General features: G+C 51.3%; 10 protein-coding genes across 10 annotated transcripts; 2 read left to right on the top strand and 8 right to left on the bottom strand.

Moving 5' to 3' along the window:
- Nucleotides 1–254: 254 nt before the first annotated feature.
- Nucleotides 255–1,396, bottom strand: FMAN_03520 (uncharacterized protein; the record flags this gene model as incomplete). Its single annotated transcript, XM_041832348.1, has 3 exons — nucleotides 255–807; nucleotides 863–1,179; nucleotides 1,229–1,396. The coding sequence occupies 3 exons, from the start codon at nucleotides 1,394–1,396 to the stop codon at nucleotides 255–257; spliced, it is 1,038 nt and encodes a 345-aa protein (XP_041682821.1).
- A 1,600-nt stretch (nucleotides 1,397–2,996) lies between these two features.
- On the bottom strand, nucleotides 2,997–4,143 carry FMAN_03519 (putative xylitol dehydrogenase; the record flags this gene model as incomplete). Its single annotated transcript, XM_041832347.1, has 2 exons — nucleotides 2,997–4,049; nucleotides 4,135–4,143. The coding sequence occupies 2 exons, from the start codon at nucleotides 4,141–4,143 to the stop codon at nucleotides 2,997–2,999; spliced, it is 1,062 nt and encodes a 353-aa protein (XP_041682820.1).
- Nucleotides 4,144–5,469: 1,326 nt separating this feature from the next.
- Nucleotides 5,470–6,032, bottom strand: FMAN_03518 (uncharacterized protein; the record flags this gene model as incomplete). The annotated part of the gene is made up of 2 exons (XM_041832346.1): nucleotides 5,470–5,656; nucleotides 5,710–6,032. 2 exons carry the CDS (start codon nucleotides 6,030–6,032, stop codon nucleotides 5,470–5,472), a joined length of 510 nt encoding a protein of 169 aa, XP_041682819.1.
- A 695-nt stretch (nucleotides 6,033–6,727) lies between these two features.
- FMAN_03517 (uncharacterized protein) lies at nucleotides 6,728–7,537 on the bottom strand (the record flags this gene model as incomplete). Its single annotated transcript, XM_041832345.1, has 1 exon — nucleotides 6,728–7,537. The coding sequence occupies one exon, from the start codon at nucleotides 7,535–7,537 to the stop codon at nucleotides 6,728–6,730; it is 810 nt and encodes a 269-aa protein (XP_041682818.1).
- A 710-nt stretch (nucleotides 7,538–8,247) lies between these two features.
- FMAN_03516 (putative Na+-transporting ATPase ENA-1 (sodium P-type ATPase ENA-1)) lies at nucleotides 8,248–11,824 on the bottom strand (the record flags this gene model as incomplete). Its single annotated transcript, XM_041832344.1, has 4 exons — nucleotides 8,248–9,312; nucleotides 9,364–11,047; nucleotides 11,102–11,367; nucleotides 11,576–11,824. 4 exons carry the CDS (start codon nucleotides 11,822–11,824, stop codon nucleotides 8,248–8,250), a joined length of 3,264 nt encoding a protein of 1,087 aa, XP_041682817.1.
- Nucleotides 11,825–17,413: 5,589 nt separating this feature from the next.
- On the bottom strand, nucleotides 17,414–17,827 carry FMAN_03515 (uncharacterized protein; the record flags this gene model as incomplete). Its single annotated transcript, XM_041832343.1, has 1 exon — nucleotides 17,414–17,827. The coding sequence occupies one exon, from the start codon at nucleotides 17,825–17,827 to the stop codon at nucleotides 17,414–17,416; it is 414 nt and encodes a 137-aa protein (XP_041682816.1).
- An 825-nt stretch (nucleotides 17,828–18,652) lies between these two features.
- On the bottom strand, nucleotides 18,653–21,394 carry FMAN_03514 (uncharacterized protein; the record flags this gene model as incomplete). The annotated part of the gene is made up of 2 exons (XM_041832342.1): nucleotides 18,653–21,256; nucleotides 21,311–21,394. 2 exons carry the CDS (start codon nucleotides 21,392–21,394, stop codon nucleotides 18,653–18,655), a joined length of 2,688 nt encoding a protein of 895 aa, XP_041682815.1.
- Nucleotides 21,395–23,781: 2,387 nt separating this feature from the next.
- On the bottom strand, nucleotides 23,782–23,934 carry FMAN_03513 (uncharacterized protein; the record flags this gene model as incomplete). Its single annotated transcript, XM_041832340.1, has 1 exon — nucleotides 23,782–23,934. The coding sequence occupies one exon, from the start codon at nucleotides 23,932–23,934 to the stop codon at nucleotides 23,782–23,784; it is 153 nt and encodes a 50-aa protein (XP_041682814.1).
- Nucleotides 23,935–25,027: 1,093 nt separating this feature from the next.
- Nucleotides 25,028–25,408, top strand: FMAN_03512 (putative 40S ribosomal protein S30.e, cytosolic; the record flags this gene model as incomplete). The annotated part of the gene is made up of 4 exons (XM_041832339.1): nucleotides 25,028–25,061; nucleotides 25,121–25,146; nucleotides 25,216–25,320; nucleotides 25,385–25,408. 4 exons carry the CDS (start codon nucleotides 25,028–25,030, stop codon nucleotides 25,406–25,408), a joined length of 189 nt encoding a protein of 62 aa, XP_041682813.1.
- A 664-nt stretch (nucleotides 25,409–26,072) lies between these two features.
- On the top strand, nucleotides 26,073–26,595 carry FMAN_03511 (uncharacterized protein; the record flags this gene model as incomplete). Its single annotated transcript, XM_041832338.1, has 2 exons — nucleotides 26,073–26,315; nucleotides 26,377–26,595. 2 exons carry the CDS (start codon nucleotides 26,073–26,075, stop codon nucleotides 26,593–26,595), a joined length of 462 nt encoding a protein of 153 aa, XP_041682812.1.
- Nucleotides 26,596–26,705: the final 110 nt, after the last annotated feature.

Below are 26,705 nucleotides of genomic sequence, written 5' to 3'. Positions count from 1 at the left end.
TGGGAAACACATATGCAACATTGGGAATAAACTCTGCTTGGGGGTAGCGTTTGTGGGAAGAGCATCATGCTTCCTATGTATATATAATTGCGAATAAATTGTCATCAATCGCTACACCGTGTTCTAACTGTGACTATTGGTATAAAACAAGTGTCAAAAGGCCACCGCTGTTATTGGATATATAAAACACTGGCAAAGCAAAAACATAACTCCACGCGCCAATAGGCTCGGTCATTATTCCCTATTCATTCCATTTACTGCTGGGGATACGCTTGAGGAGGATAGGGTTGAGGCTGAGGGGGTGGCGACATTGAAGCAGGAGGATGGGCGTAATTCGTCTGGCCATCTAGCTCACTACCGTAGTGCTGAGGAGGAGGAGACACTGCAGCGGGAGGAGGCGTGGAGTAGTTTGTCTGACCATCAAGCTCGCTTCCCTGATGTTGAGGCTGTTGGTACTGCTGAGGGGGATACTGTCCGAAGTTCTGCTGGCCTTGGTACTGCTGGTCTTGAGGAGAGTAGGGTGCAGCGGGAGGGGGATAAGCGCCCTGTTGTTGGTATGGGCTCTGGGCAGGTTGGTAGGGAGAGGTAGTGCCCTGAGGAGGATACTGCTGTTGCTGGTATTGCTGTTGGGGGACACCCTGAGGTTGAACGGGCTGAACCATGGGTTGGCCTTCGTTGACCTTGGTCTCCATTTGGTAGTTGTTGCTGGGTGAAGATGAGGCAGCGAGGTTGACAGCGAAGCGACCTTCCTTACGACCGCGGAGGAACATGACGAGAGTCCAGACGAAGGTGACGATGAAGAGGATCCTAAAGAGAAGTGTTAGTCAACATTTTCCGTGACTCATGGACTGAGACAACTTACCAGACAAGAGCACCAAGACCCGCGACGGCAGCAAGCATAGCCAAACCAGACTTGAAGAGAATAACATTCTCCCCGTCACGCTTAAAAATGTTACAGGTCTTACTATCCGTGAGACTTCCATCATCAACACAGCCATAAGCATTAACAGGAACGACGTATTTGGCACGTCTCGCAGCAGTGGCAGCCCAAGCGGCGAGCCAAAGGACCATCATTAAGGCATCGAGACTTAGAACGGCGATGATGTGATATGCGTTTTGAAGACTGGGGATCTTCTCTGTGAAGAGGGCGTAGGCGATGACGATCCATGCGATGATTGCCTAGATGTATTAGTGGTGTTGAGATGAAGAGATGCGAGGGTGGACATACAATGGCGAGAGATAGAGCTTCTTCATCGAGGGTAGCATCGTGCATCAAACGGCCACAAAGACCAACGATAATGAGAGAGATGAGGAACTGAAAGCCACGAATTATGACAATCCAAAGCGGTGTCTGGAGAACATGGTTGCTCTCAACCTTCTCATGAGTCTGTTCCATGGTATAAGTGATAGTGTCAAGCCACGAGAAGCAGCCAAGAGATGTAAGGTGCTAGTGTAAGGGCCAAGACGAGTGTTTGCTGGGGAGAATGATTTATGGCGCACCCTTTTTTCTCTCCTGGGGGGAAACACAACAGCCTTATAGCTGGGTCTGGCTCCATTCACTTACAACAAGCCCAAGGCAGATTTCGAGGAACGAGGAACCCTTGCGGATGGCGTCGCTAGCGTCCTTCAGCCGCACCTCAGCTTGCCCATTCGGGATGCCTCGTTGGCGCCGTTGGGCTCTCTTGGGGTGGAGGGGGCAGGCCATGGTTTCTGGTGTTTGAAGAATTGTCCGAGTATCGAGGCCATATGCACCTTATTACGATAATCTCTGATATGTTTTACTGTTTATTTCTTGTTATCGAGAGTTGAGTTATCGTCGGTGGCTACACGAGTGCAAATGTCGAATGCTTTGGTGGTGGTTAAGTTTAATTGACAGCAAACCAAAACAGGGTCACGACGGTACCACCCTACTTAACACCCCTGCAGGACACAAGGCATGAAGAGTAAAACAGACAAATGCCGTTAAAGGCGGAGTGGCTTGTGGAAATTGAACTTGAGAAATCTGGGCAGTGCGACAAGCCACTTGAAGCTATTGCTCCTTAAAATACGCACTGAGGCGTTTCACTAGAAGCAACGGAGTTTCTAGCTCGATCGCTTGATGAAAATGTATTTATTGATGAGTGATAAGGCCCGAGTAAAGAGATTGTAGGCTTGAGGAGAAGTGCTTCCCAGTTGAGCATGCTGCGCGAGATTTGGTTCGAGGTGCACATCCCTGTATGTATGAAGGATTTCGCTAAACAACCCATGCCGGTGTCGATCACATGGATAAGATCTGCCGACAAGCTTCTCACTCTCACTCTCACTCTACCAGGGCGTTTGTGTTTTCTGTCAGATAAGCCAGCTAGTTGTAAAGTGTTCAATAAAAGGTGAGATTTGTGCTCTTTTGGGAGATGTAAGACGGGTGAGGCTTGTCTTATTGGAGAGTCCTGATGGGAAAACAGCTGAATGCGGAGAGTGGAGATGGCACATGGGCTGTGCTTGTTCAGCCGTTGGAGCTAGGTTGTGGAGGGGCGGAATGGGTGATGTATTGCAGGGAGAGTGCGGAATTGGAGGATGGTGGGAGATTGGAGAGGATACGGGGGGGCCACTGGAAGGGCGCATTCAGCAAGATTTAATTAATAATCTAGTCTTTGTGCCAGTTAAGTACGAGGATAAGGCTGCCTTGGACGATAGAATTGGAAACTCTTTGACAAATACGCTGCCAATTGGCATCTTGTTACTCCATACATCAAGGGGCCCGCGGTTCTCCATGCATCTCATCCCAGACACCCGCCTGCTACCCGTGGTCAATCTACAAGGGTCCAAGTGAAACAAATCACATCTATTAAGTGCCTTACAATGATGCTATAATGTAAAGGACTCATACCAAGTCCGCTCATGACAAAACGCCTTCACCCGCCGCCCTGCTTCATATGATCCAAGCCATCCCATGCCCGGATATCTTTTTCGCTTTTAGTTCTCATTCAAAGTCATTCATATCGTCATCACCCTTTCCTTTACTGCTCGTTAGGTCCCTTGATCAGAACCTTGATCGCCTCTCCCTCCTTGACCTTCTTGAAAGCCTCCTCGGCCTGCTTGAAGTCGACAACTCCAGTGATGAGCTTCTTGACATCAACCTTGCCGGTAGCGACAAGCTCAACGGCGAGAGGATAATCTCCAGCACCGTAGCGGAATGATCCACTGGCTGTGGCCTCCTTGATGCAGAATGCCATGATGGGGAAGGTAATGTCGGCCTTGCCCATACCGCCCTGCACGTAGCTACCGCCGTTCTTGAGGACGTGGATGGATGCTTGGATTGAGGGCTCAGCACCGCTGGCGTCAATGACGACGTCGGCGCCTTCGGGGAGATCAGCGAGCTCGCAGATGTTCTTGGCGTTCTCCTCGGGAGCAATGCGCTGAGAAGCGTAGACGTGAGTGGAGGCAAAGTCCTTGGCGAAGTCGAGCTTGCTCTGGACAATATCGACGCTGACAATCTTGGAGGCTCCGTAAGCCTTTGCGACAGCGGCGCAGAGAAGACCAACGGGTCCAGCGCCCATGACAACAACAGAGTCACCGGGCTTGACGCGGGCCTGCTTGACGATGTGCACAGCGACAGCGAGAGGCTCAATCAGAGCACCCTCCTGCTGCGAAACATTATCAGGAAGCTTGAAGCAGAAATCGGCCGGCGCAGTCCAGTAACCGGTCAGAGTTCCATGGTAGGGTGGTGTAGCGGCAAACACCATATCCGGGCAGAGGTTATACTTTCCGGCGAGACAGTTCTGGCATCGTCGGCAGGGGTAGCCGGGCTCGAGAGCGACGCGGTCGCCGACCTTGAGGGTCTTGACCTTGGAGCCGACCTCAACGATTGTGCCGGCGGACTCGTGGCCTAGAACCATGGGGTCCTCGACGACGAACTTGCCGATGGAGCCGTGGACCCAGTAGTGCACGTCGGAGCCGCAGATGCCGGTGTAGTTGACGGCGACGAGGACATCGTGGGGGCTTGAGAGGGTGGGCTTGGGGCGCTCCTCGAAGGAGACGTCGTTGGGCTTGTTGAGGACGAAGGAGAGGTTCTGGGGGGATGTTAGTGAGACGTCATGAGGGGCCATGATGGCGGGGTATGATGTGAGGGAGGCGATGAGCTAGGGGAAGACGTACGCTGGCCATTGTCGCTGTTGTTTAGTGAGTAATTGAGAGAAATTGAGAGATGAGAGAAGAGGTGAAGAGGAGGAGAATTGAATCGCGTGTCGTGGGAGGATTAAGTAGGTTCGTCGCTCGTAGCTCAAAGTGGGATGTCCTGTCTTATATGGATCACAGTGGAGTTCACCAACACCGTCACTATCACCAAGCGCAATTGCAGAAATAGCCTGAACAACAAAATCTCTGTACAATAAGAAAAAAATTCAGATCATGGCCGAAATCTGCTGATGAGGGCAGCGGCTCATATACCCCAACCTCATCACATGGTCCCTCTCTCCCTCCCATCAAACATAGGTAGCTAAATACCCGTTGAGTTGACATGATGGTTACACCCCCACGGTTTTTACCCTCGCCAATCAAGAAGCCATGATATCGAGACCACAAGACCCGACAGGATTTCTCTAAATATGGGGTGTGGCTGTCATGACGGGAGCGCTTGAGGTTCTGGTGCTGAGGATGAGGGCACTTTAGCCAGAGCATTTAACCGCGCGAATGAGAAGAGTGGGATCGGTGGAGTGGGATCCGTCGGTGAGAATTAGACCGGGAAAGCTCCAAGGCTATTTCATAGCTGTGAAGCTAGAGATCAGTGGATATTGGCATGGCATTGTTGGATGATCAGTCAAGAAAGAAGGGTCGCAGTTCTCAGATCATCGACTCAGATCATGATATGGCTTGGCTACCGGCTCATTCCCGCTAAAGACAACGCAGGGTTCCGGACATGCATCCGGAGCTTGGAGCAGTTACTTGGCCATCGTTCTCACTTTCAACAATTCATTAGCGCTGCAGGTGTTTGGCTTGATGATCCGGCGGAACCTGTGTTCCTGCGTCAGCTCTCGATCAGAATTCCGCTGCCGGCGCGGAGCTGCGGCTTTGGGAATAGCGTCCGGATGGTGGATCCGGCCCGGAGCGGGGAGTCTCGGCGATGTGCGATGGGCAAGATTAGCCGGTCTCCGTTGAGTGAATGAGCATGGGAAACCGTCAAGAATAAGTAGCAGGGGTAGAATTGACACATGTTCTTCGGTTCCGTCACATTGCGTTGCGGACCTCAACGGTATTTAGGTCCAGAGACTCGGCAATCGCAACCTCCCACCGACATGCAAAAGAGGGCTTGCAACAAAGCTATATCTCTTCACGGCCGCTCAAAATTAGATCGCATCACATGAATCATCACATATGTCATTCTTAACATGGAGTGTTGATGTCAACTAGTCTATTACCACCGCTACCTTGCTATCATACAACAGTCCATCTGTTACAAGTATCCAACATAACCACTCCTTCATCCCCATCCATTTAGTTGAGGTTATAATGCTCCTCCTGGTGACTAACAGAAGAGTGTCGCTTAGTCGTGCTCTCATGAGGATAGTCATGCTCAATGATAGGCTCTCCAAGGTGCTCCCTAAGGGCAGAGGGAGGAGCACGAGCAGCGTCGAGAGTGGCGCCGGGAGAATTGTGCATGTCGTTCCGGTAAGATGTATTGCTTAAGTGGATGTCAGTATAGAATACTATTGTATGTGCAAAGGGTAAACTTACGAAGGCTTCGACTGGGATGAGGGAACACCAGGGACGTTCTCTACCAAAGAGTTGATCCTGTCTCCTGTGCGGACACCCTCGGTCTGCTGGTTCTGGTTGCTTGTTGTTTCAAGAGGAGAAACGGGGGAGTTGGAGCCAAGTTCTCGTCGGTTGTTTTGGTTGGTGTTGAAGGTGTTGTTGAAAGACTCGGTGTTATGGGAGCTGGTGTTGTACGTCTCTTGGAGAGAACCGGAGTTGTGAGACTCCTGGTGAGAGCCAGTGTTGCTGTTCTCTGTGTTGGAGGGGACTAGTGTCTCCTTGATTTTGTTCATAAGGTCTGCCATTTTGGTCGAAAATTGAGTGTAAAGTAGTCTTGGAAGTCAAGTGAAGTGAAGCTTTGAAGGATAATGATGGTTCCAATAACAAGACTTCAGTCGCGGACCCGTCTCTTATATACATCTCATCTTCGCCTCTTACACCCATCTCCTCACCACTTCCATCATTCTTCCCTAATCAATCACCGCCATGGAACCCTCTCATTCGACAGCTCGGCTGCTGCGTCATGTCGAAATCGTCATGACGTCGAGTGATCGGCAGAGGCTCCATCACAGCGCGATAAGCATATTCCAAACCCTAAATTTAGCGCTCCATTCTCTTGGTTTTTGTTCCTGGGGCTATGTTTGATAACCCGGGTGACATTGGCCAAGCCTTTTTGGTTGTGCTAAAAACCCTGGTTCGGAAGACATCATGCGTGGGGCTAGAATCTTCCGCGGATGCATCGCCAAGATGAGCGGCCTTTATGAGGGTAATGAGAGGGATTTTGAGGTTGGTTATTACGTAGATGGGATTATTGTTCCTCGGAAGTGAGAAGCTTATTCGGGCGTGGAAGGGATACCACGTAAGCTCAGGTACAGATCACGGATCGAGATGGATGGTCGAAGTGGTTGCACGGCAGTCACATGTGATGGCGCAATCATCAAGACGACTAATCAGCGATCTCAATTCAACAACATCGCTTGCATACTCTGTCACAAGTTCATCACCTCTTATACACCATCCAGTATCCAGCTCCCAAAGCAGCAACCGCACCAGCCCACGGCATAACAACCATCGCAGCAGCAATAAGATTGCTCTTAGCCTTCTCCTTCACAATTCTCCGTAATTCCGCCGCCTCATTCACCCAAGGAAACTCCTTCTCCGGCACAGGCTTATCCAGAAACTCACAAATGGGCTCCCAGCCTTGACCCATGCGATACTCGAGTAGTTGTCCCTCGGGCACCATTTCGCGAATAACACGATGATGGCGGTCATACGTTTCTCTTGCGTTCTTTCGAGCTTCTTCGACTGTCTCTGCTTGGAAAAGACCTAGCATTTGCTTTCGCGCCGCTGGGCCTGCTCTAGACCCAAGGAGCGGCTCAACAAATTTGATGGAGAACTCGGCGATTGGGTTCCAGAGTTGTTTGAGGACACTATCGTCAACGCTCTTAAACCAAGGGTCGAAATCCCGAATTACAAGAATGACTTTGGCATCAGGGTACGTCTCAATGAGCCGCGGTGCGTAGATAGACGCTACGTCGGTGGTGGCTTCGCATTCTCCCCAGATCTCATCCCACTGTTCACGAGTGAACGGTTTTCCAGTGTACGTGGAAAGATTCGGGAATGAAGCGTCTGTTGCGCGCTCGAGATTCTTCCACGCTTCTTTGTCGTCGAGGATTTTGAGGCCGTGGAACACGTCTTTGTAGCCGAGAACAGTGAGGGCTTCGGCCATGGAAGCTGTGCCTGTGCGAGGGAGGCCGAGACAGAGGACTTTCATGTCTCGCTTTGGCTTGGGGGTTGTTGTGTTTGACATTTTGAGTGACTGAGAGCTGTGAAAAGGTTTGAGTTTTGGGGAGCTCTGGCTTGAAGATATTGATCTTCAGACCGCAAAATAAGCCACGCTCAAGTGCTTACCACGCGTCACGCTAACGCACCAGCGTAGGATTTCACAGTTGAAGGTTCAGGTTCGAGATTACTGTGAAACGCTGTTTTAACGGTCAGTCCAATTATATCTCAGTTCATTTTGATCCAATGGACAGCTTCGAGATTGGTGATACATTTGTTAGCGGCTGAGGCTCATGTCCCTTGCCCCTCCGAGCATCCGAGACGGAATTCCGTTCCACATCGCTAATGTTCCTCACAGGGAACACAATCATTTTGAATATCAGATAGGTGAGTCACTCAGGGATTAATTATTCATGATTTAACATTTGACTTCATTAGAAAACTATTTCCGCTTATCCATAGGTAATCTCAAGGATCTGGGATATCCATTCATGATCCTCTTCATCCTCCTCTCATTACAGCCAACGGCGTCCTCTGTGGTTCATTTTAGGGTTTCCTCCGGTAGCGAGCTCATATCTCATGTCTACGGCTCAGTCATTTCCTCCTTGTCCACCTTTTTCTTAAACCCTTCCACGTTTTATAACTCCGTTGTTTGCACCGTTTTGAGTTTTGGGCTATCTACCTCTTCATTGGCAGAATTATAGCAAAGAACCTTTTTCCCTTGACTAGGAAATTCGTTCACGCCTTCTTCTCGGCGTTGTTGCGTTGAGCGGCAGCTTGTGCGTCAACCTTCTCAGAGTCGTGACGCACGCTGGCTTCGCTGGAGTCGGGGGTGAGATACTCGCCGAAAGTGCGCTGCTCAAGATCCATATCCTTCCACTCGACACCCTGGTTCTTGCGGGCTTGTCGGCGGAAGTACACTCGCTTGGCGAACTTCCAGGCCTCGATGCCGCCGAAGAAGAGACCGGCGGCGATGAAGACGATGGCCCATTCCCAAGTGATGCCCTTGTGCTTGAAGACGGTGTCGCTGATGACGGGGATGTACTGGATGGGGAAGAGGGTGACGAAGCCGAGCATGATGGCCCAGAAGAGGAACTGATTGCGCCAGACATCGTGCATCCACTGGGTGAAGTAGAGCTTGGAGCCGGGCTGCATGCGGAAGAAAGATCGTCGCTTGTCAATCATCTCCCAGGCGAGGAAGAGGGAGAACCAGGTAAGACAAGCAAAGGTAGTAGCACGGGCCTTGAAGACCGTCTCACAGCTGTCGCTGTAGTTATCGTTACAATCCTCACCAAGCTCGCCGTTACCGAAAGCATACAGACGAAGGACGAAGGCGCTGAGGCAGAGAGCAGCGATCCAGAGGCCGTAGACACACATATCGATGATGAACTCGAGAGAGAAAACACCAGTCTTGAGAGAAATCGGGGGTCGGCGAAGGATACCAGCGACAGCGCGCTCGAAACCGAGACCCATGTCGGGAAGACCAGAAGTCATCATAATGATCCACATGATCTGGACGGGAGCGATAGGGAAGACGGAGAGACCAGTCTTGTCCTTGAAGACGAGACCGACGAGAAGGACGACAGCTTGGGCGACGTTGGTGGCAAGCACGTGGAGGATAAACTTCTGGATGTTGTCAAAGATACGGCGACCTTCCTCAATGGCGGCGACAATGGAGGCGAAGTTATCGTCGCTGAGAACGATATCGGATGCATCCTTTGCGACGTCGGAACCAGCCTGACCCATGGCAATACCAACATCGGCACGGCGAAGAGAGGGAGAGTCGTTAACACCATCACCAGTCTGTCAAGTCAGCATGAGACATCAAAAAAAGAGACGAGGTTGAGAACATACCATAGCGCAGAACTTATCTCGGCGGTGCAGGGCTTCAATCATGCGGACCTTGGTCTGGGGAGCACATCGGGCAATAACAAGAGGGAGGAAAGGAAGCTGGTCGACTTCATCATCGGTAAGACCATCGAAAGTAGTAGCAGTCATGACCATGGTAGCAGCAGTGTCCTCGGCAACGAGATCCATACGGGTAGGCAGGATACCGACCTCAATGGCGATAGCCTTGGCAGTCTCGGGGTGATCACCAGTAAGCATGTGGACGGAAATACCAGCCTCGTGACACTCTCGGACAGCGGGAGCAGACTCAGGACGGGGAGGATCATAAAGACCAACGAGACCACGGAAGACGAGATCGCACTCAACAGTGGTGCGGTCGATCTCATCGCCCTTCTTCATGTCGACGTTGTAGGGCTTGGAAGCAAGAGCGAGGACACGGAGACCCATTCCAGCAAAAGACTCCATGTTACGGAGGATCTGCTCACGGAACTCGTCGGTGATGGGGACTTGCTCCTCGTTATCCTCAGGGCAGTATGTAGCACAGGCACCAATGACACGCTCGACAGCACCCTTGGTGAAAGCAAAGAGTTGGCTGGTTCGGTTATCCTTCATGATGACCGACATGCGCTTGACATCAGAGTCGAAGGGAAGCTCAGCGATCTCACTGTACTGGTTGGCGGCGTCGTGGCTGGTAAGACGGAGACGGTTCCAGTCGAAACGAGAGGCAAGGACCTGGATGGCGATCTCGGTAGGGTCACCGCGGGCGTGCCATTCACCGTTCTTCTCGTTGACGGTGGCAAGGTTGGCGAGAGAAGCAACTTCGAGGAACTTGACGAGAGAGGACTTGGACTGGTTGAGGAGCTCGCTGATGGGAGAAAGAGTGCCGCATTCATCACCGCCCTGCTTGAGAGGAAGCTCATGGGGCTGGCTGCGGGACCAGCGCATGTCACCAAGCGTAGGGTTGAATGGCTCGGTAGTGTTCTCGATGAGATAAGTTCCCTTGCCAGGAGTCCAGGCTCCACGGGCAACCATCTTACCTTGGGTGAGAGTACCAGTCTTGTCAGAGCAAATATCGGTAACAGCACCAAGAGCCTCGAGAGACTTGAGGTTACGAACAATAACGTTTCGCTCAACCATGCGCTTAGTACCAGCAGCCATGGTGATAGTCAAGACGACGACCAAACTAGCGGGAATCATGGACAGACCAGTAGCAACGGCGTAGATAATAACCTGCTGGGAGGCATCGAAGTCGTTGGCAGCAAGGACGATAATGGCACAGATGACGGCAGTGCCGAAGAGGTAGATTGCCAGACGGGAGAGCTTCTTCTGGAGAGGTGTGCCGACGTTGACGCCGAGGAAACGACCAACAGCGTCGGTGAAGGTGAGAGTGTAGGCTTCGAGATATCGGTGAGGCTTGGCGGAACCATCAGCCTTGCGCTTCACGGGACGGACCTTGCTATCCTTTTTTCGGAGGGCAGCAGCGATAGCACCGATTTCGGTGCTGGTGCCAGTAGCGAAGACGATACCCTTGGCACGACCCTTGGTGACGGTGGAAGAGCTGTAGGCGACGTTGATACGGTCACCAGGTCCAGTGTTGTCTTCAAAGACCTCATCCTCGTTCTTTCGAACGGGGAGAGACTCGCCAGTCAACATGGCCTCATCAGTCTCAAAGTTAACAGCCTCAATAAGTCTGCACTAATTAGTAAAAAAGCCTCAGTGTAAGTGCCAGGCATGGATTACTCACCGAATATCAGCAGGGATCGTATCTCCGGTCTTGATTTCCACAAGATCACCAGGAACGACCTCAACGGAGGGAACTACCTTAGAGTCTCCATCGCGTACAACACTAGCAGTGGGAGAAGACATGGACCGCAGGGAGTCCATAGTCTTCTCAGCAGAGTACTCCTGGAAGAAACCGACGGTGACATTGAGACCAATGATGAAGGCGACGACACCACCCTCAATCCATGACTTGATACCGAAAGAAACAGCCATGGCAAGAATAAGCACCTTGGCAGACGTCAGTAATCATCAACATAGCGCCGGCAGGGGTGTGAGCAGGTGGGTTGGGGGAAAAAGTGACGGGCTGCCTAATCAGGTAATATGCAGTCGAGAGGCGAAAAAATAAATAGTTCAGCCATCGAGATATGCTTAAACCATAAACTTTGGCGTGTGTGGGGGCTAAGAAGGGAGGGGACTGGGCTGTTTTTGAACTCACCAGCGTCATAGCATTAGCGACCTGAGCGATAATGATCTTGAGGGGCTGAACACCATCAGCTTCGCCGAGATCGTTGTTGCCAAACTTCTCATGTCGTTGCTTGGCCTCGGCCTCGGTGAGACCGCTCAGGGTATCAGTCTTGAGCTCCTCGACGACCTGGTTGAACGTCAAGGCGTGAGCGGGACGGCTCATGGGCTCGTTGCTCTGGCCAGAGACATGGTTGTCGACGGAGTCGTCCTTCTTAGCCATGGTTGTAAGTCGAAAGCTAGCGGGTCGCCAGCGTGCTTATGTTGTTGTTATATATATATCTTCGACTCGGTGCTGGCTTAGAATGTATACATGAGTTGAAGAAAGACCCTTAAGCCTATGTCTGGGGATTCCTGTAAGATGATTTGCAGGAAGCCTTTCGTCTGGCGTCGGAAGGGTATGTTGGAGATCTAAGTGAAGAGATCCTTGGGGAGAGGAAGAGAGGAACAAGAATTGATCGTGCGGGGAGATGGGGAAGGTCTTATAGACGTCTGTCCCATCTTGGACGACAGAAGAGCAGTCAATGCTTATCTCGCCAGAGTCTTGGCTCAAGTCACTCACTATCTGGGTTGAGAGAGATGGATTTCACCATCTCCAGCGGACCCCACATGGCCAAGAGCATTACCCAATTTTTCCTTCTCTGCGCTGCAGTTTCTCTGTTCCAAAGGCGGGGAGGCATTGGGATTGGGCACTCTGTGAGAGTCTTGGCGATGATACGAAACCTTGGTTTGTTTGTTGCGTTTGAACAGAGAACGAACTCTTAGAGTATACGCCCCCCGGCCTTGTCCGAGGAGTCCACTCCGCCCCGGGGCAGGTCTGGGGTTCGGATTGGTGAGACGCAGCACACGGCGCCGTTCTGTACGGTAGGTTCAAAGAGGGCTTGCTCGCCGTCGGCACGTCATTTGGAGATGGCTACCAAGCATCCTGTGACGCGGCGTGGCGGGCTCGGCATCAATTGGCCTTCCTGAGTGGGCGACCAGAGGCTTGGTATTCTTGGGAGACAAGGGTTAAAAAAAAGAGCCATACCAACTGCACCTTGACTAAGATACTAGGTTCAGAGTAAACCCGAATTCGAATTGCCTTGGAAGAGGGGACCCAAATGGCGGTAATCACAGGATATATCGTCAGTGCTGTGCTGCGCTGGGGTTCGCAATGTCAGAGCCTTGTTTGAAGCCTTGCTCGTTCGTTGTTCACCTGGTGAGGCTCTCGTGAGGCTTTCAGGGACCCTTCCCAGTGCCGTCACCGATGGTGGATACTCGCTGCAACCGAGTTCAGTTCACTGCGTTTTCAGTGCATATGGCCCCTAGAACCGACGTTAGACGAGTGTCCTACCTAAAGCTACCCCCTCCCCCTCTTTTTTTTTCCCTCGCCCATGACACACACCATTGATTCAACTCTGTAATGTGGTCTGCTTCGGTGGTATTTTCTTCTCGACGAGGAAGGATCAGTATTGGCATTTTCTGGGCATACATAATTTCTGCCCGCCAAGTCGTCACGTCATTGGGTCGTGGGCGACCATCGCCGTCAACCTGGACTCCGTTTTATTGCTTTGTTCTTATGGCCTGTTTTTTTATCTGCACGTTGGGTGATGTCGTAGCTGTAAGTCTGTAGGCATCAATCAAGTTCACTTGAGAGGCAAAATCTCATATCTCACCTGCAACAGAAGAAACGGGGCCGGGTATGAACCGATTGTTGTTCTTTCAGCTCGAGCTGTTACGGCCCGGATTTACATCACGGAGGTCCGAGACTGCACGGCACGGAGCTGTAAATCCACCTGCTGAAGCTGCCCGTTGTGTTACTGGTCAGTCTCGTGACCTGGAACCATGGAGATCTTGGGGTTCAAGATCAGATCTTGAGATATGTTTGGCTGAGCAGACGGGCTGCTCAACGCGTTACGCAACTTTGCTTAGCTTATCCCTTTTGAGAAAACTCCCTCGCAAATCTTCGCCAAGGATGAGGTGCAGGCACTGCCACCCTTGGCAGAGGACTTGATGGTGTTAGTCACGGTCTCTTATCTTTGCCCAAAGTCTGGAGGACGCCTTAGCTAGCCCAAGTACCTTGGTGTTTAGCGTTTCCAGATAAACAGGGGCTCAACACGCGTGGTGCTAGTGCACTAACGACAACGACACCATTTCGGTGGCTTTTGCCACCGAGCTTATCTCTGAGCTGTCATACCAGTATCCGCCACGTGACCGGCTTCCACTGCTTCTAGAAGCCATCCCGGCATGCGAGTACATGGTACGTAATGAGTCCTCCACCGGATCAGCCAGGATTCTCCTCCAACGTGACAATAAGCTTAAATCATCGGCATGTTATTGAACCTGGATCCACTAGGCCTGGTGCACAATCTCCTTCAGAAATCTCTGCGCTATTCCTTTTAGCCTCATTCCAACAGCGTGTTGAGCGGCGAATGAGATGTCCTAGAGCCTGCGCGTTGCATTGCGATTACATACAACTTCTCGAGCAGATACAATGCCAATTCTCTACGGAGTACGACTCACGCGCATACATACGCTAGCCTCCCTTGTCTCCGTTTACTTACTAATGGACCCATCCAAGGAAAGCCGTAAGACAGACGGTAAAGAACATAGCCGTCGATCACTGCCTCTCGCAGCTCAAAAGAGACGCCGGACGCGGAGACGCTGACGCCTGACTATGGTGAACTACCAAGGCGGGAACGAGAGAAGCGCCGTATGCCGCAGCAAGACGGGGAATTAGGATTCTCTTGGTCCACTCTAGACGACACTTTGTCCTCACAGAAACGGGGCGCTTACGCCTAACACAACCCATGCGCGTCTCTTACAGGCCACTGCGAGGCTCCCACGGGAAGAAAAATAAACGGGGTTCACTCACTCTCCTCCTACCATTGGATCCGTTGCCTCCGGATGTTGTCTCGGGGCGGACACAGCGGGGCGTCAACCTCCCCACGGAGGCGCCCCGGTCTCCAGATGGGAGTCTCTCTGTGGCGGGGCGGAGATGTTGTGTTTCTTTTCTCCTAAGAAGAGGGGGGGATTTAACCCGGATGTGTCGGTCTCGCAACACTTCGCTGCAGACGTGAGACAATGCGTGGGGGGTTGCTTTGCTGAGGAATCGCAGCACCATTGACTTTCCTCACGGGGAACAATATACCCGGACTTGTCTATCTCCGTTCGGGAGCAAAAAGTAATTCTGCTGCAGGTCCCAGGACGTGCAGCCTTTTAACCTGCTCACCAACCATTGAGTGGCTTGTATAGTTGCCGTTATTGCCGGAGAACAACAGATTGCACTGTTGCAAGCCCTTGATCTATTAATGGGATCATCTTGGGCAGCCATGAACGGACTTCGGCATAAACATCGTGATGCTCGGTCTTGTTTGTCGCGGGAACGGCGGCCAAAGTCACCAAAAACCTGGGGACCCGGCGCCGGAGGTCTTTGAGCAGGAATTGGCAGGGTCTCAGGCACGGACATGAACATCGGCCGGGGAGTTTGCGAATGCTTTGATACTCGGCAGATGGGTACGCTCGGGCTTCGGCGATCATCTCAACAAATATCGGAGCACCATTGCGGCTCATCCTCAGAAGCAGTAAGCCGAGCCTCTCTCTCGCGAGCCATTCACAAACGTATCTTCGACGACCGCCTCTGTGAAACAATAAGATTCATCGTTATCAGCCGCAGGGACTTGGGTCTACCAAGAACTTGGCGATATGGAACTTGGCCGAAAAGCTCTCAAATCCACCGGGTGATATACCATCGTACCATAATTCGAAGGAACTGTGTCTTGGCTTGTCAAGAGCCCTGGCATAAGCGCCAGATTTCCCCAGGCTTCCACGATGGCTTGCGAGAACTCTGGGGTGAACCATTCAAGTGATGAGAGCTTCAGCCATGTCGACGCAGCCAAGCATTCACGCGATGGATGCGGTCTAGGCCTCTAGAATTGAAGGCCTCAAGATGTGCGACGCTCTCGAGCCTCTTTTTTTCTTTTTAATTCCCCATGGACGATCCTTGTGGGGTTACAGATAGTGTTTTGTGACGAAAACTGAGCGGATACAATCAAGATACTGGTCGGGCCTTTTCGGTACTTTATCTCGGTGGTGCTGCAGGTTGAGATTTAGATCTATCTGCTACAAGTAGGCGGATCTATACTATCTCCCGTATACTATCTTTATTCGTTACGCGTATCGTGGTGAGTTACAGAGTACGAGGTAAATTTCAAGAAACAGCTACAGGGTACGAAGGTCCACCCACCATCTCGAAACTGAGATGGATGTCTGAAGCCAAGTCAATACAAGGCGCCAAGTTGATCACCAAAAAGCTTCTCGACACGTGTAGCCACGATACAAGAAGTGCTCGCAACCATCCACGATTCCTCTGTGACAATATTCTGCTGCAAGAGGATCAAAACGTGCATGCTGCAGGAGGAGCAAAAAGGAAAGGGAACACGAGAACAAACGGCAGCAGAAAAACGGACACGCCCCTGTCCTGCTCAGTAATGGAGCGGAACGGTCAGCGGCCCCACAAGCGTCTCATTGCCAAGGCGAGCGGTGTTTGGGTGAGGCAGGGTTGTCGTGGGGCGGCGGAGTGGGGAGTGGGCTTGGGCGGAGCCACTCGTAGCGAAGAGGTTGACAGAGGAGGACACGTGCCCTCCGCTGAACGATCCCGGAGCGGACGGCGTTGCATTGCATCAGGAGAGAGAGTTTGGTCTGGGGGAGGACGAGAGAGGTTGGGACTGCTGCTTGACATTGATCATTTCATTACTCAAACTCTCCGCGGCGTGCTTCTCGCCAAGTCTATCCTAGAGCGAAGAAGCATTTGACAAGACCCTTGGCTTGAGACAGGTCGTAATACGACAGCCATCCGCGGACCAAGTGGTCGGTTATAACACAGGCAAAAAGCAAAGACGAAGCCGACTGTCCGGTCTACGCCGAACAAAGTGAGCAGATACTCGAGTCTCGATTGCGATATCTGTTCATTGCGAAGAGGCGAGACTGTGTTGAACTTTGGCGATGGCACGACGTCACAGTCTTACAGCCCGCAACTAAATGTCCGAAGACACAATCAAGCATGGAGTCAGAATCCTGCTAAGCGATCGATGATGACCTCGGATCACAGAATCATCGACCGGATGGAAGGGACATGCAGGCCTGCAACCAGGGCCTCAATAAACGCTCATTATGACAAGAAAGCCAAGAGTGACAAGACCTCTTTTCTATGGCACACCATGCTTTGCTTGAGTCGATGGCCATCGCTGGAGGCGAAAACGCCCAGGCCGCCAAGGGAAAGCAATCAGACCCCAAACGAGAGACCGAACGTTCAGATATTTTCGTGTTAATCCTTGCTCGAGAAAGTGTCAACGTGCAGGATTTCTCGTCCAGCCTGATCGACAGCCACCATCTTGACTCAACTCGCCAATGGCCTTCAAAAGAGATACAGAATAAAACGCACGCGACCACATTCAGAAAAGAGAACATCTCTTGGATGCGCGAGGGGGAGATAAAGGGCCCCTCCCCCGCCTGAATGATCCCTTGGCGCTCAACTCAACTTCTCCCCAACCGTCGAGTTTAATGCATCTGGGAGGCGGTCCCGGTTGCTGTTACTATTACCTATCGGACAAGGGTGAGTGAGCTAATCTTGACAATTAGAAACTCTGTTTATTAGTTATCGCTGTTAGGCTGAAGCTTGGCGTGAACTTCATTCGACTAGGTGATGCACGGTTGAGATAGTACTGTAATGTAGGTTGCGATAACGTTAACGTCGTTAATTAACATAGCTTAGAAACAGTCTCCAAAAACCCAATTCGCCAATCCCCAACACCTTAAACACTCTAGGTCTTATCTAGACCTTGGCCATATGATGAAGACAGCACTTCCAATCCCCTCCAGGTCCCTGTCGAAAGACGCTATGACACCAAGCCTCCGTCGCCATCATCTCCCCATTCTGAAGCTTCCACGCAGTGACGCGGTAGTTGAGCGCTGAGGCCATGAGGTCGATCTCGACAAACTCAGGCTCGTCGTGGATCTTGTATGCCGTCCAGGGCTCGTAGCCATCCTCCATGTACTCATCCAGAGAGGGCTCGGTGCGGGGCGAGTACACCTTTTGGTCTGGTTCGCAGAGGACGGCGTCCTTGGTGATGTATTTGCGCATGACCTCTGGCTTCTCGGAGGTTAGGGCGCGCCAGAGAAGGGCGGAGGCGTCGAGGGTGCCCTCTTTGTTGCGGAACTTGATTGTGCCTTTCTTTGGTTCGCCCATTTTGGTGGTGGTGGTGGTTTAGTGAGAGGTTGTAGATTTGGTGAGAGATAAGGTGAGTTGATTGAGATAAGATTTACAGTTGACAAAGATGAAGACGACGAGAATAAGTGATATGAGGATTTCCCCTCTTGAATTGACGTAGATATTGGTATTTCTTGAATCTGCATCTTCCAAAACCTGGCATCGTCGGATCCCTGCTTATCCTGACGTCAGAGCCGCGCAAACCCGCAAAGCAGGATATTCCCGACATCCAATTGCAAGAAACTCAGTAATTCAGTAACAGGTTATTCAATTCTATTTCACATGTTTTATTCCTGATTTTGCTTTTTGTCGTTTCTAGAAGATTGTCTCACCCTCATGCCCGTCATCGCACTGCAGTCTTGGCGTTGAGAACAGACACCACCACGTTTCTCCGCCATTCGATATCGTGATTTACGGCCTATTCTTGGACGGGAAGGTGTTCGCTTTTCAACAAACTTTAGTTCAACGATAGATTCGTTGCCAAGAAGAGCCTTCAAAGACTAGAGGGGAAAAGTGGATGTGACGTCAAACAAGGGGCCTATACAAGACCGTGTGAGTTTGTTGAATAATAGTTCAGTTTATTTGATTCATCATGTCATGACTCGTTACAACTTTCGTCAAAAACTAAATACAATAATTCCCATGGTTCTTGTTATAGCCAAGCAACCTGTACACTATTCAGACTAACCGTGTCTTTTTTCCATCTACGCCAATTCTGTAGAATAAGAGAAAGCAAAATTGCGTCGTGCAAGCTTTGTCTATAGACAAACACAAGAAAAGCAACGTTCGTCGAGAACATAAAACTTAGTGAAATCGCTCCTTGATGTACACCATGGCTGCGAATCCAGCGCAGCACTTTGTGCTCATCTCATGCTTGCACCAGGGGCACTTGACCGTCATGGTCACGCTCCCCGCGAAATCTGTTGAGCCAGCGCTCAGTACACCATCCGGGTTGGACATGGCTTCGTAGAGCCTGCTTGGCATATCGTGGTAGCGCATGCAAGCGCAGCACTCGACGAACATCTTGGCGCTTGGTTCGCCGTGGTGCTGAAGCTCCAAGTTGGATTGCCGTCGGAGCGTCTTGATTGTTGCTTCCGGATCAGAGACGGTCGATCTATGGCCGCTCTTAGCGGAGCGCAGTTGTCCCTTGCTTCGGGCCTTGTGCTTGAGAGGGGGATATGTTGGTGTTGAGGCGAAGCTTGTCTCGTCGGAGGAGACGGGTGTTCGGCGGGGTGTTGAGTTGCGGAGGTTGGCGTTTGAGAAGGCTTCCATTACTCTGTTGGCAGCTTCTTGGATGGGATCGATTTCCGGGTCGGAGGGGTTGGTGTCGAAACGATCGATGGGTGCCATTTGAGGGGAGTTTGTGTAGGACCAGTAGGGACTGACGGGGCCGGCTGTTGCGTGCATTGAGGGCTTGATGGTTGCGATGCTGGGGGAGTGGCCCATTTCGGATTGGGGAGGGGATGTGTGTGGTGTGCTCATGGGGGATACAGTTTGGAGACCATCCGAGTATGAGGACTCTGATGAGCTTGTCGTAGGGCGACGACCGATAGGTGAGCGTGTAGTTCCTGGCACGAGATGCTTCACCGGAGCGTGAACGTGCTGAGTGCGAATGGGGGCATCATTAGCACCAGCTAATCCCTTCGACACTGGCAAATCCGTCTTTGGCGGCACAGGCGGTCCAACAGAAGATGCAGTGCTCGTCTTGGAAGAAGCACTCATCGTCGACGACACCGAGTTCTGCGCTGAATGACCTCTGCTGAACGCACTCTTGGCAGCATCCTTAAGCTTCCATTTCGTGGGCACGGCGGGTTCTGAATCAGCAGTGATAGGCTTCGGTCGCACGCCCGGCGAAGTCTGTTCATAACGGATGCTCGGGGGGTTGTTTCTGAACAGTTTCTCCTTGGACTTTGAGGACTCTACTGGAGCGCTCTTGGCTTCATCGGAAGCTGGTTGGGAGTTGTTGAGTCGTGTGAGGAGCGTGAGAGATCCTCGCTTTGAGCTTCTTCGGGGTGGTGGTGGAGGGATGGAGAGGCCTGATGCTGTTGATGAGCGTCGGGCTTGGGGCTGTGTTGGGTTTGTTATTGGGGGGCGGGAGACGGTGATGGTATCTTGCTGGGGAGGCTTCTCAGTGTCTTTGGGCTTGGCGGCTTGCTTCATACTCTGGTTTGAGGAGCGAGGTGTAACGCTTTGTTCGCCATCTTTGATCGAGCCCTCTTCCTTCTTGATGTAAAGACCGCCTCGTCTGTTCAGACCTTGGGCTTTGTTGTATAAAATCTCGCTGTCGGGTGTATGCGCGGTGTTCTGATCGCCCTCATCGTCCGTGTCAGCGACTGCGCAATCATCACTGACAGAACCACGTCGAGCTCGAGCGCTCCAGAGATAGATATTGACTGAGCCCCTTCGACTAGGCGACTTGGCCGGTTTCGATTGACCTCTCGCGCCGGATGTGTTGATGGAGATAGGAGGGTATGCTCTTCGTTTGGCGTCTTCCTCTTTCTGCTGGGGATTGACCTTGAGAGGCGTGAACGACCCATGGCCGAGGAACGACTTTCGCATGGCGGGATGAACTCTGCTGTCGCCCTTGGCTTGGTCTTCGAGGACTTTCTGGTGGAAATCGTCTTTCTTCTTCTCAAGCTTCTTACCGCCCAAGAAACCGGTAGGGCTGGTCTCATCGAAAGAAGCACGCTTGATCTCGAATGACTTGCGGAAGATGGAGGTAAGTGAGCTGGAGCGGCTGCGTCTGGGCTCTTCAGGATCGTCGTTGTTTCTACCAATCGAGAATCCCAATAAGCTCGACGAGCGAGAGCGTCGCTTTTGGGTGGTTTGAGGCGGTTCAGTTGTGCTGCGTCCTTGGGTTCCAAGTGATGGAGGAGGCGGTTTAGGTTTGCTCAGCTTTCGACCGCGAGGCTTGGGAGCATTCTTCCAAGCTTCTTCGAGGGCTTGGTTCATGGCCAATTCTTGTTCCTTCTCCTTGGCCTTTCGTTTCTCCTCTTCTTTTCGCTGGAGCTCCTGTCGCTTCTCTTCTTTCTTCTCCTTCTTCTGGCGCTCGTATGCTTCCCAAGTGGGTGATTGACACACAGAACGCTGCTCCTCTACATCAGGGGGAAACATGAACGCCACGGTCTTGTGAGCGGGCTTGTCGTCTTTGAGCTGCTCCGATAAGGATGCTTGAGAAAGATTCCTTCCAACGGGCTTTCGGGCGATCATGTTTGGCGACTCTGAGCGCTCAGGAGCTGAGAAGAGAGGGGGAGGAACAGCGGAGTAGTTTCGAACAGGTGTAGGGCCTTTCTTATCCTTGGGCACCAGCTCAAAACGACGAGGGTGGCCTGGGCTGGGTGGTACTGAGCCACTGCTATCAGTGCATGCCGGAGATGGAGGCACAGAGCCTTGGTGTGTTCGCTGAAACTGTGCGAGTACGTCAGCCAAACCGTCCAGAATCCCGCCTGTTTCTGTGCTTACATTGAGCTTCTTCTCCAGATCGAGCATTTGCTGCAAGCTATTTGAGCGAGAGCGCCCTTGAGGCGGTTGAGCAGCGAGGAGCATGACGAAAGCCTTTCTGCTTTTGATTTGGGTCTTTCTACACGCTCAAGAGAACCATTGACCTGAAATTGGCGGGGGAGCGCTGCGAGGTTCTGTGAGACAAGAAATGTCGGGAGAAATTACGCGTGAGCTGGGTTGGACAAGGTGGGGTGAGGACGATAGCTGCAGGTAAGCGCAATAATAATAAATCTGAGGACAGTATCTCTGCTTCTTTCTCGCGTGTATTTGCGTTTGTGTGAATCTGACCGAATGCGCCCAGAAATTGCTGCGTTCGGAGCAAGATGTTATCGGGAGCTAAGGTCAAAAGCGGGTGATGATGTCTCGGTTGGTGTTTTATTGGTAAACTGCTTGGAATCTTGTCATTCCAATTCGTCTTATTCTCCTTCTTTTCCTTCTGAGCAAATTGAGAAATCCCAACGAATGCGGGAGAATTTGAGTGAGAAATCACGACGGATGCGGTCGTGAGTAGGTCGTTGCAAAGGCGGTGGGCAAAAGATGCGGGTATCTCGTGATGTGGTGGGATTGACTCAAGACGAGATGAGACGAGCTAGAAATCACCCCCGACTTTTTTCTTGTCACTGTTGTACAGGCGGGAAATAAAAGAGGGCGGGCTGGGTGAGAGGGAATTGCTCTGTAATATGGTGACACAAGAGCGGAAGCGTTATCGGTGAGGTCAGGTACGGGAGGATGCAACGTTGGTTGGGCTCAACAACATGCAACCCATTTACATGGATATGTAAGAGATAAATTAGAAGGGGAGAAACAGGGATAGATGTGAAGACGGGCAAGGGAGATTAAGAGTTGGAAGAAGAGTCAGTGGAAATGGAAAATTCCAGACAATTCCGCTCTCCGTCCGTGTTGAGGTTTGTATCTGGAGTGGCCCGGCCAAGCAGTGTCAGGCAATCAACCAAACAAGCTTAGAATCAAGCAAGCAAGAAGCTACCGATATCCCAGCTGCAGGTTGGCAGTTCTTTTTCTGGGCTTACACTTAGTTTTGACTAGCTGCAGATGGCCAGTCCCAAACCAGCTGAGTAGCGGGACGGTCTGGGCCAAGGATCATGATATCTCAACCTAGCGACAATGGATCAGGCCTGTTTGTGTGCGTGATGCGATTGTCATTGCGGGATGGCGGCATCGATTTCTGGAGTATCATCCAAGGTCCATCGAGAGCCTGACTGGGGTAAATCACGGCAAGACAACCCAACAATGTCTGCATACATGATAATTCTCAATTGTCACTGGCTATTCTGTCTGAATGTCCCTCGGTATCACCAGTGATGCTTCCCAATTCTTCCCCTCACTCTTTGTCTTCTCAGCTAGACTCAAACCCTCAGCTGCAAGATGCTCGTAAGAATCAAGCAGTGGATTTAGAATACGAACTCACAAGGTGGGCACTAAAGACGTGCGTGGCTGAAGTGTCATGGCTCGAATCGCGGGGCCATTGGTTCGGCACCTGCGGGAGGGTGATCCACGATGTGGCCTTACAGAGCGAGCGAATCCTTTTTTAGACTTGACAGGGATCACCAAAAATAGCAGCACACGCTCAATGGAACCATAAGGCAATTACACGAATAGAAACTATGTCTCAGTATGGAAGGATACGAACTCATCGACAGAGGCAATTGACGTTCTGGGGTTTAGCCGTTCTGCATGGAAGCTCGTTTAGGTCTTTTTCTGCTTTGCCTCTCGGAAGAAAGCGTACGGGTAGAGCGAGCTGGGAGGAGGGGCTGGCCGGTAAACTTGAACCGCTTATGCGCGATGGAGGCTGGGTGATAACGATAAAACTCAATACCGAGTGTAGCACAACGTGGCAGGCCTGCTCTTCTCTAATTGTTCCCCTGATTCTTTGAGCCAAATGGTGTAACTATCCCAGCCTTCTGCCCATTAAATGGATGATGATAAGAAGCAATTAGAAGGTTCATGACATGATCCAACCACCCCGCTATCAGAGATAGCTGAAAGTATCGTAGAGGCTAAGAGGCTAACCAACAGACTTTAGCTGCGCGATGATGTGATCTACCACCCAGTCTCTTGTTTCTCGGTCGCCTAGAGTTTCTGTGTAATTGATCGGGGCGGTTGGGGCCGTGCATCTGGGGCTGGAAGGTTAGACGCTGGAACGGATATAGCCCAACGACGAGCTTGGCCTGATACGATTGAGGCAACGTTGGATACCAGTCTCAGAGAACGTGCTCTAACTCTTCCGCTCACGCTGAACTCTCTACGACACAGGATTGTTTAGTTCAATTCCAACCACCCGACATTCAGAATGGATTGAGTCAATTGCCCTTCTCAGACAGCACGATCAGCTCCCCGAAAAGTCTTAGGAAAATACGATCAATCTAAAACATTGACAAGGTCTCAGTTCCTTTCTGGAAATATTTCCGTTAGGTTCAGGTCTCAGTGGCCGTGGCCTCATGTCCCTCTCGTATTCTCGCATCCCCATGCCCGCCGCTGGGACCCTGCAAGAACCTGGGGCTCTGTGTAAATATAGCAAAACATCCACTCTTGTGCTTTTTGTCAACGGCCAACGCGATGCAAGACATTATGGATGGGCCATGGTTGAAGCGCCCAAATTAGATATGTAAGTCAATGATACCCTTGATTGAGATTTTAATAGATGCCCGCATTTGCTTTGGTGATGGAGGGCAAGGTAGTGGGGTTAATCTGGTGGAGCGGTTTTGACGTGAGGTTTACCCTACATCGAGGTCGAGAGACGATAATGTTCAATTGTTGCACCATTTCCACGGGCATTGGAGTCCTTCAGAGGTTCATGCCTGGTGCCAAGCCTTTCTTTGCTTTGGTTGCATGTCGTTTGGAAGTCAGAGGAGTATGTAGCTTGAGATAATGTATGGGTGATACAAATGAACTCGATGTGATAATCCACTCAAATCAGAGTTGGTAACTGGTTGATGGAAACAGGTGTCTCATATCTCATGATTGCAGACTTACACCAGAGACATGATTGCTCGATAGTTGTTCAAGACGGCTCGAACTTCAATACTGCGGCCAAGAAGCAGATGTAAGCCCTTATTACGCCCAAAATGTTCATTGACCAGCAGTATGGCCACTAACACGATGCCGAGCCACACAACATCCTGTACCTGCGTGCCCGAATAACACGATGTAACCTTTACACCAATCCATAACTGCTGTGATATTATATGAAACAAAAGTATTCAATATTGTGAGAGGGAGTCTGGCAATACAATGAAATCGGCATTTTTCACCAGATCGTTAAGAGCTGTTCGAACTCAAACCGCCCGCCAACTTCATTACTAAATGACGTCACACACGGTCCTCCAAAGCGCAACAGAAACACTGAATCTCCGAAAATTCAGCACAGGATAATCGCTGAGATCAAATGAAAGTCAGCAGAACCAAACAGTAAAATTTCAGGCTCTTGTATGGCTATTGCACCTCTGTCGCTCTCCGGCGGACGATTCTCTCAAAGCGCATTACATAAGCATTCTGATCCGCCACTCGGACCCAATTATTCCGAGGGCATCTTATCCCAGCTCACGTGAGGAACCGCTCCTTCCGCCCACACACTTGCCAAATTGACCCAAAAATCTTACCGCGCTTTCAGCCAGCCGTTCGACTCTACCATCCACATCACCACCAAGCACATCATTCATCATGGGTAAAGTTCACGGATCTCTTGCCCGTGCCGGTACGTTGCGCCCGCCCTCACGATGTTTGTCTTTTTCGTTGTCGCTAACATTCTCGCAGGCAAGGTCAAGTCTCAGACTCCTAAGGTACGACGACGGCTCCCCGACATCGAAAACCCGACGAAACTCGATCACTAACCATCGCGATTCCTACAGGTTGAGAAGCAGGAGAAGACCAAGACCCCCAAGGGTCGTGCCCTCAAGCGCCTCAAGTACACCCGTCGCTTTGTCAACGTTACCCTCACTGGTGGCAAGAGAAAGGTGAGCAGACTCGAAGCAGGAGATTCACATCACACAGGTACAGGCGCTGACGATTCGGATGCAGATGAACCCCAACCCCGGCTCATAAACGACTCGTCCAAACGACAGGAATTTGCGGTATCGGGAATGTTGGCTTTCGGACACGGTTCAACACAGCAATGGTTGGCTTCACTCAGTAATGGGATGATGTGATGGATTGGGTCAGGGTCGCAAGATAGGCTGAGCCCCCTTACGAAAAGAATAAAAAAGGAAATGGCGAAGAAGCCATACGACTCTACTCGGCGTCCGGTGTCAGTTGTCACAATACAACAAACATTTGTTCGCGCAAGGCATTTCTGCTGCTACTGTGAATGTGGGCATCTCCTAGTGAATGGGCGACTGGGCTAAACAGGCGGACATCGTAAACGCTGCAAATCCTTTGGAGTTCTCGGCGAGTGACTCATGCTGATGGATGACATCCTCGACTTGTTGGTGCCTGAGGATACAGAATGCCATAAATCATGATTAACGTAGAACATCTCAAATTTAGCACTTCTTACGTCCAAAGCTACTGATAAGTTCGAGACCATGACCTCCAATAGATTAATTGATGATTCGAACATGAACACTTTCGGTCTCTTTACTCGCATCACGTGATAGCAATTCCACCTTGAACTCTGCACTCTGGCAGGTAGCTCCCGTTACTTAAACAAACAACAGCACTCTCCTCGCCATACATCGAATTTCTCTCCCTCAGAACACCTCCCGACAAAATGGCCGACGTGGAAATGGACGTTGACGTTGAGGCGGGCTCTCCCCCTCCCCCCGCGCGAAACGAATCCGACATGCAAACACACACCAAAGCCACAGCCGTCCGCTCCATCGAAGGCTGGATCATCGTCGTAACAAACGTCCACGAAGAAGCAGACGAGGAGGCCCTACAAGATCTTTTCGGAGAGTATGGCGAGATCAAGAATATGCACCTGAACCTCGACCGAAGAAGCGGTTACGTCAAGGTAAGCGCGTAAAACACATTGGGCATGGGGATGGATTGCTGATACAGTGGGGGGACTCTAGGGATACGCGCTGATTGAGTACACGACGCTGGAGGAGGCTCGCGCTGCTATTGATGGTGCGCATAACCAGAAGCTGCTCGACCAGACGATCTCGGTGGACTTTGCGTTCGTGCGTCCTCCGCCTGGCAAACCTGGGCGTGGACGGGGCACGGGTGGACGGAACAGAGGACGAAGCAGGAGTCGTAGCCCTGAGGGCAAGGACCGTGAGGAGCGCGATTGAGCGAGGCGACGTCGAAAATCTTGGGATGGACAATAGTGGATGTGAAAACGCAGAGACTTGACATGCGCAATCGCCGACGTGCGTGGCCAGAGCACGTTGGCAGTGTAATA

The sequence above is a fragment of the Fusarium mangiferae genome (assembly GCF_900044065.1).
Source record: "Fusarium mangiferae strain MRC7560 genome assembly, contig: FMAN_scaffold006, whole genome shotgun sequence".
NCBI classification, from domain to species: domain Eukaryota; kingdom Fungi; phylum Ascomycota; class Sordariomycetes; order Hypocreales; family Nectriaceae; genus Fusarium; species Fusarium mangiferae.
This window is presented reverse-complemented; position numbering and strand designations above follow the sequence as displayed.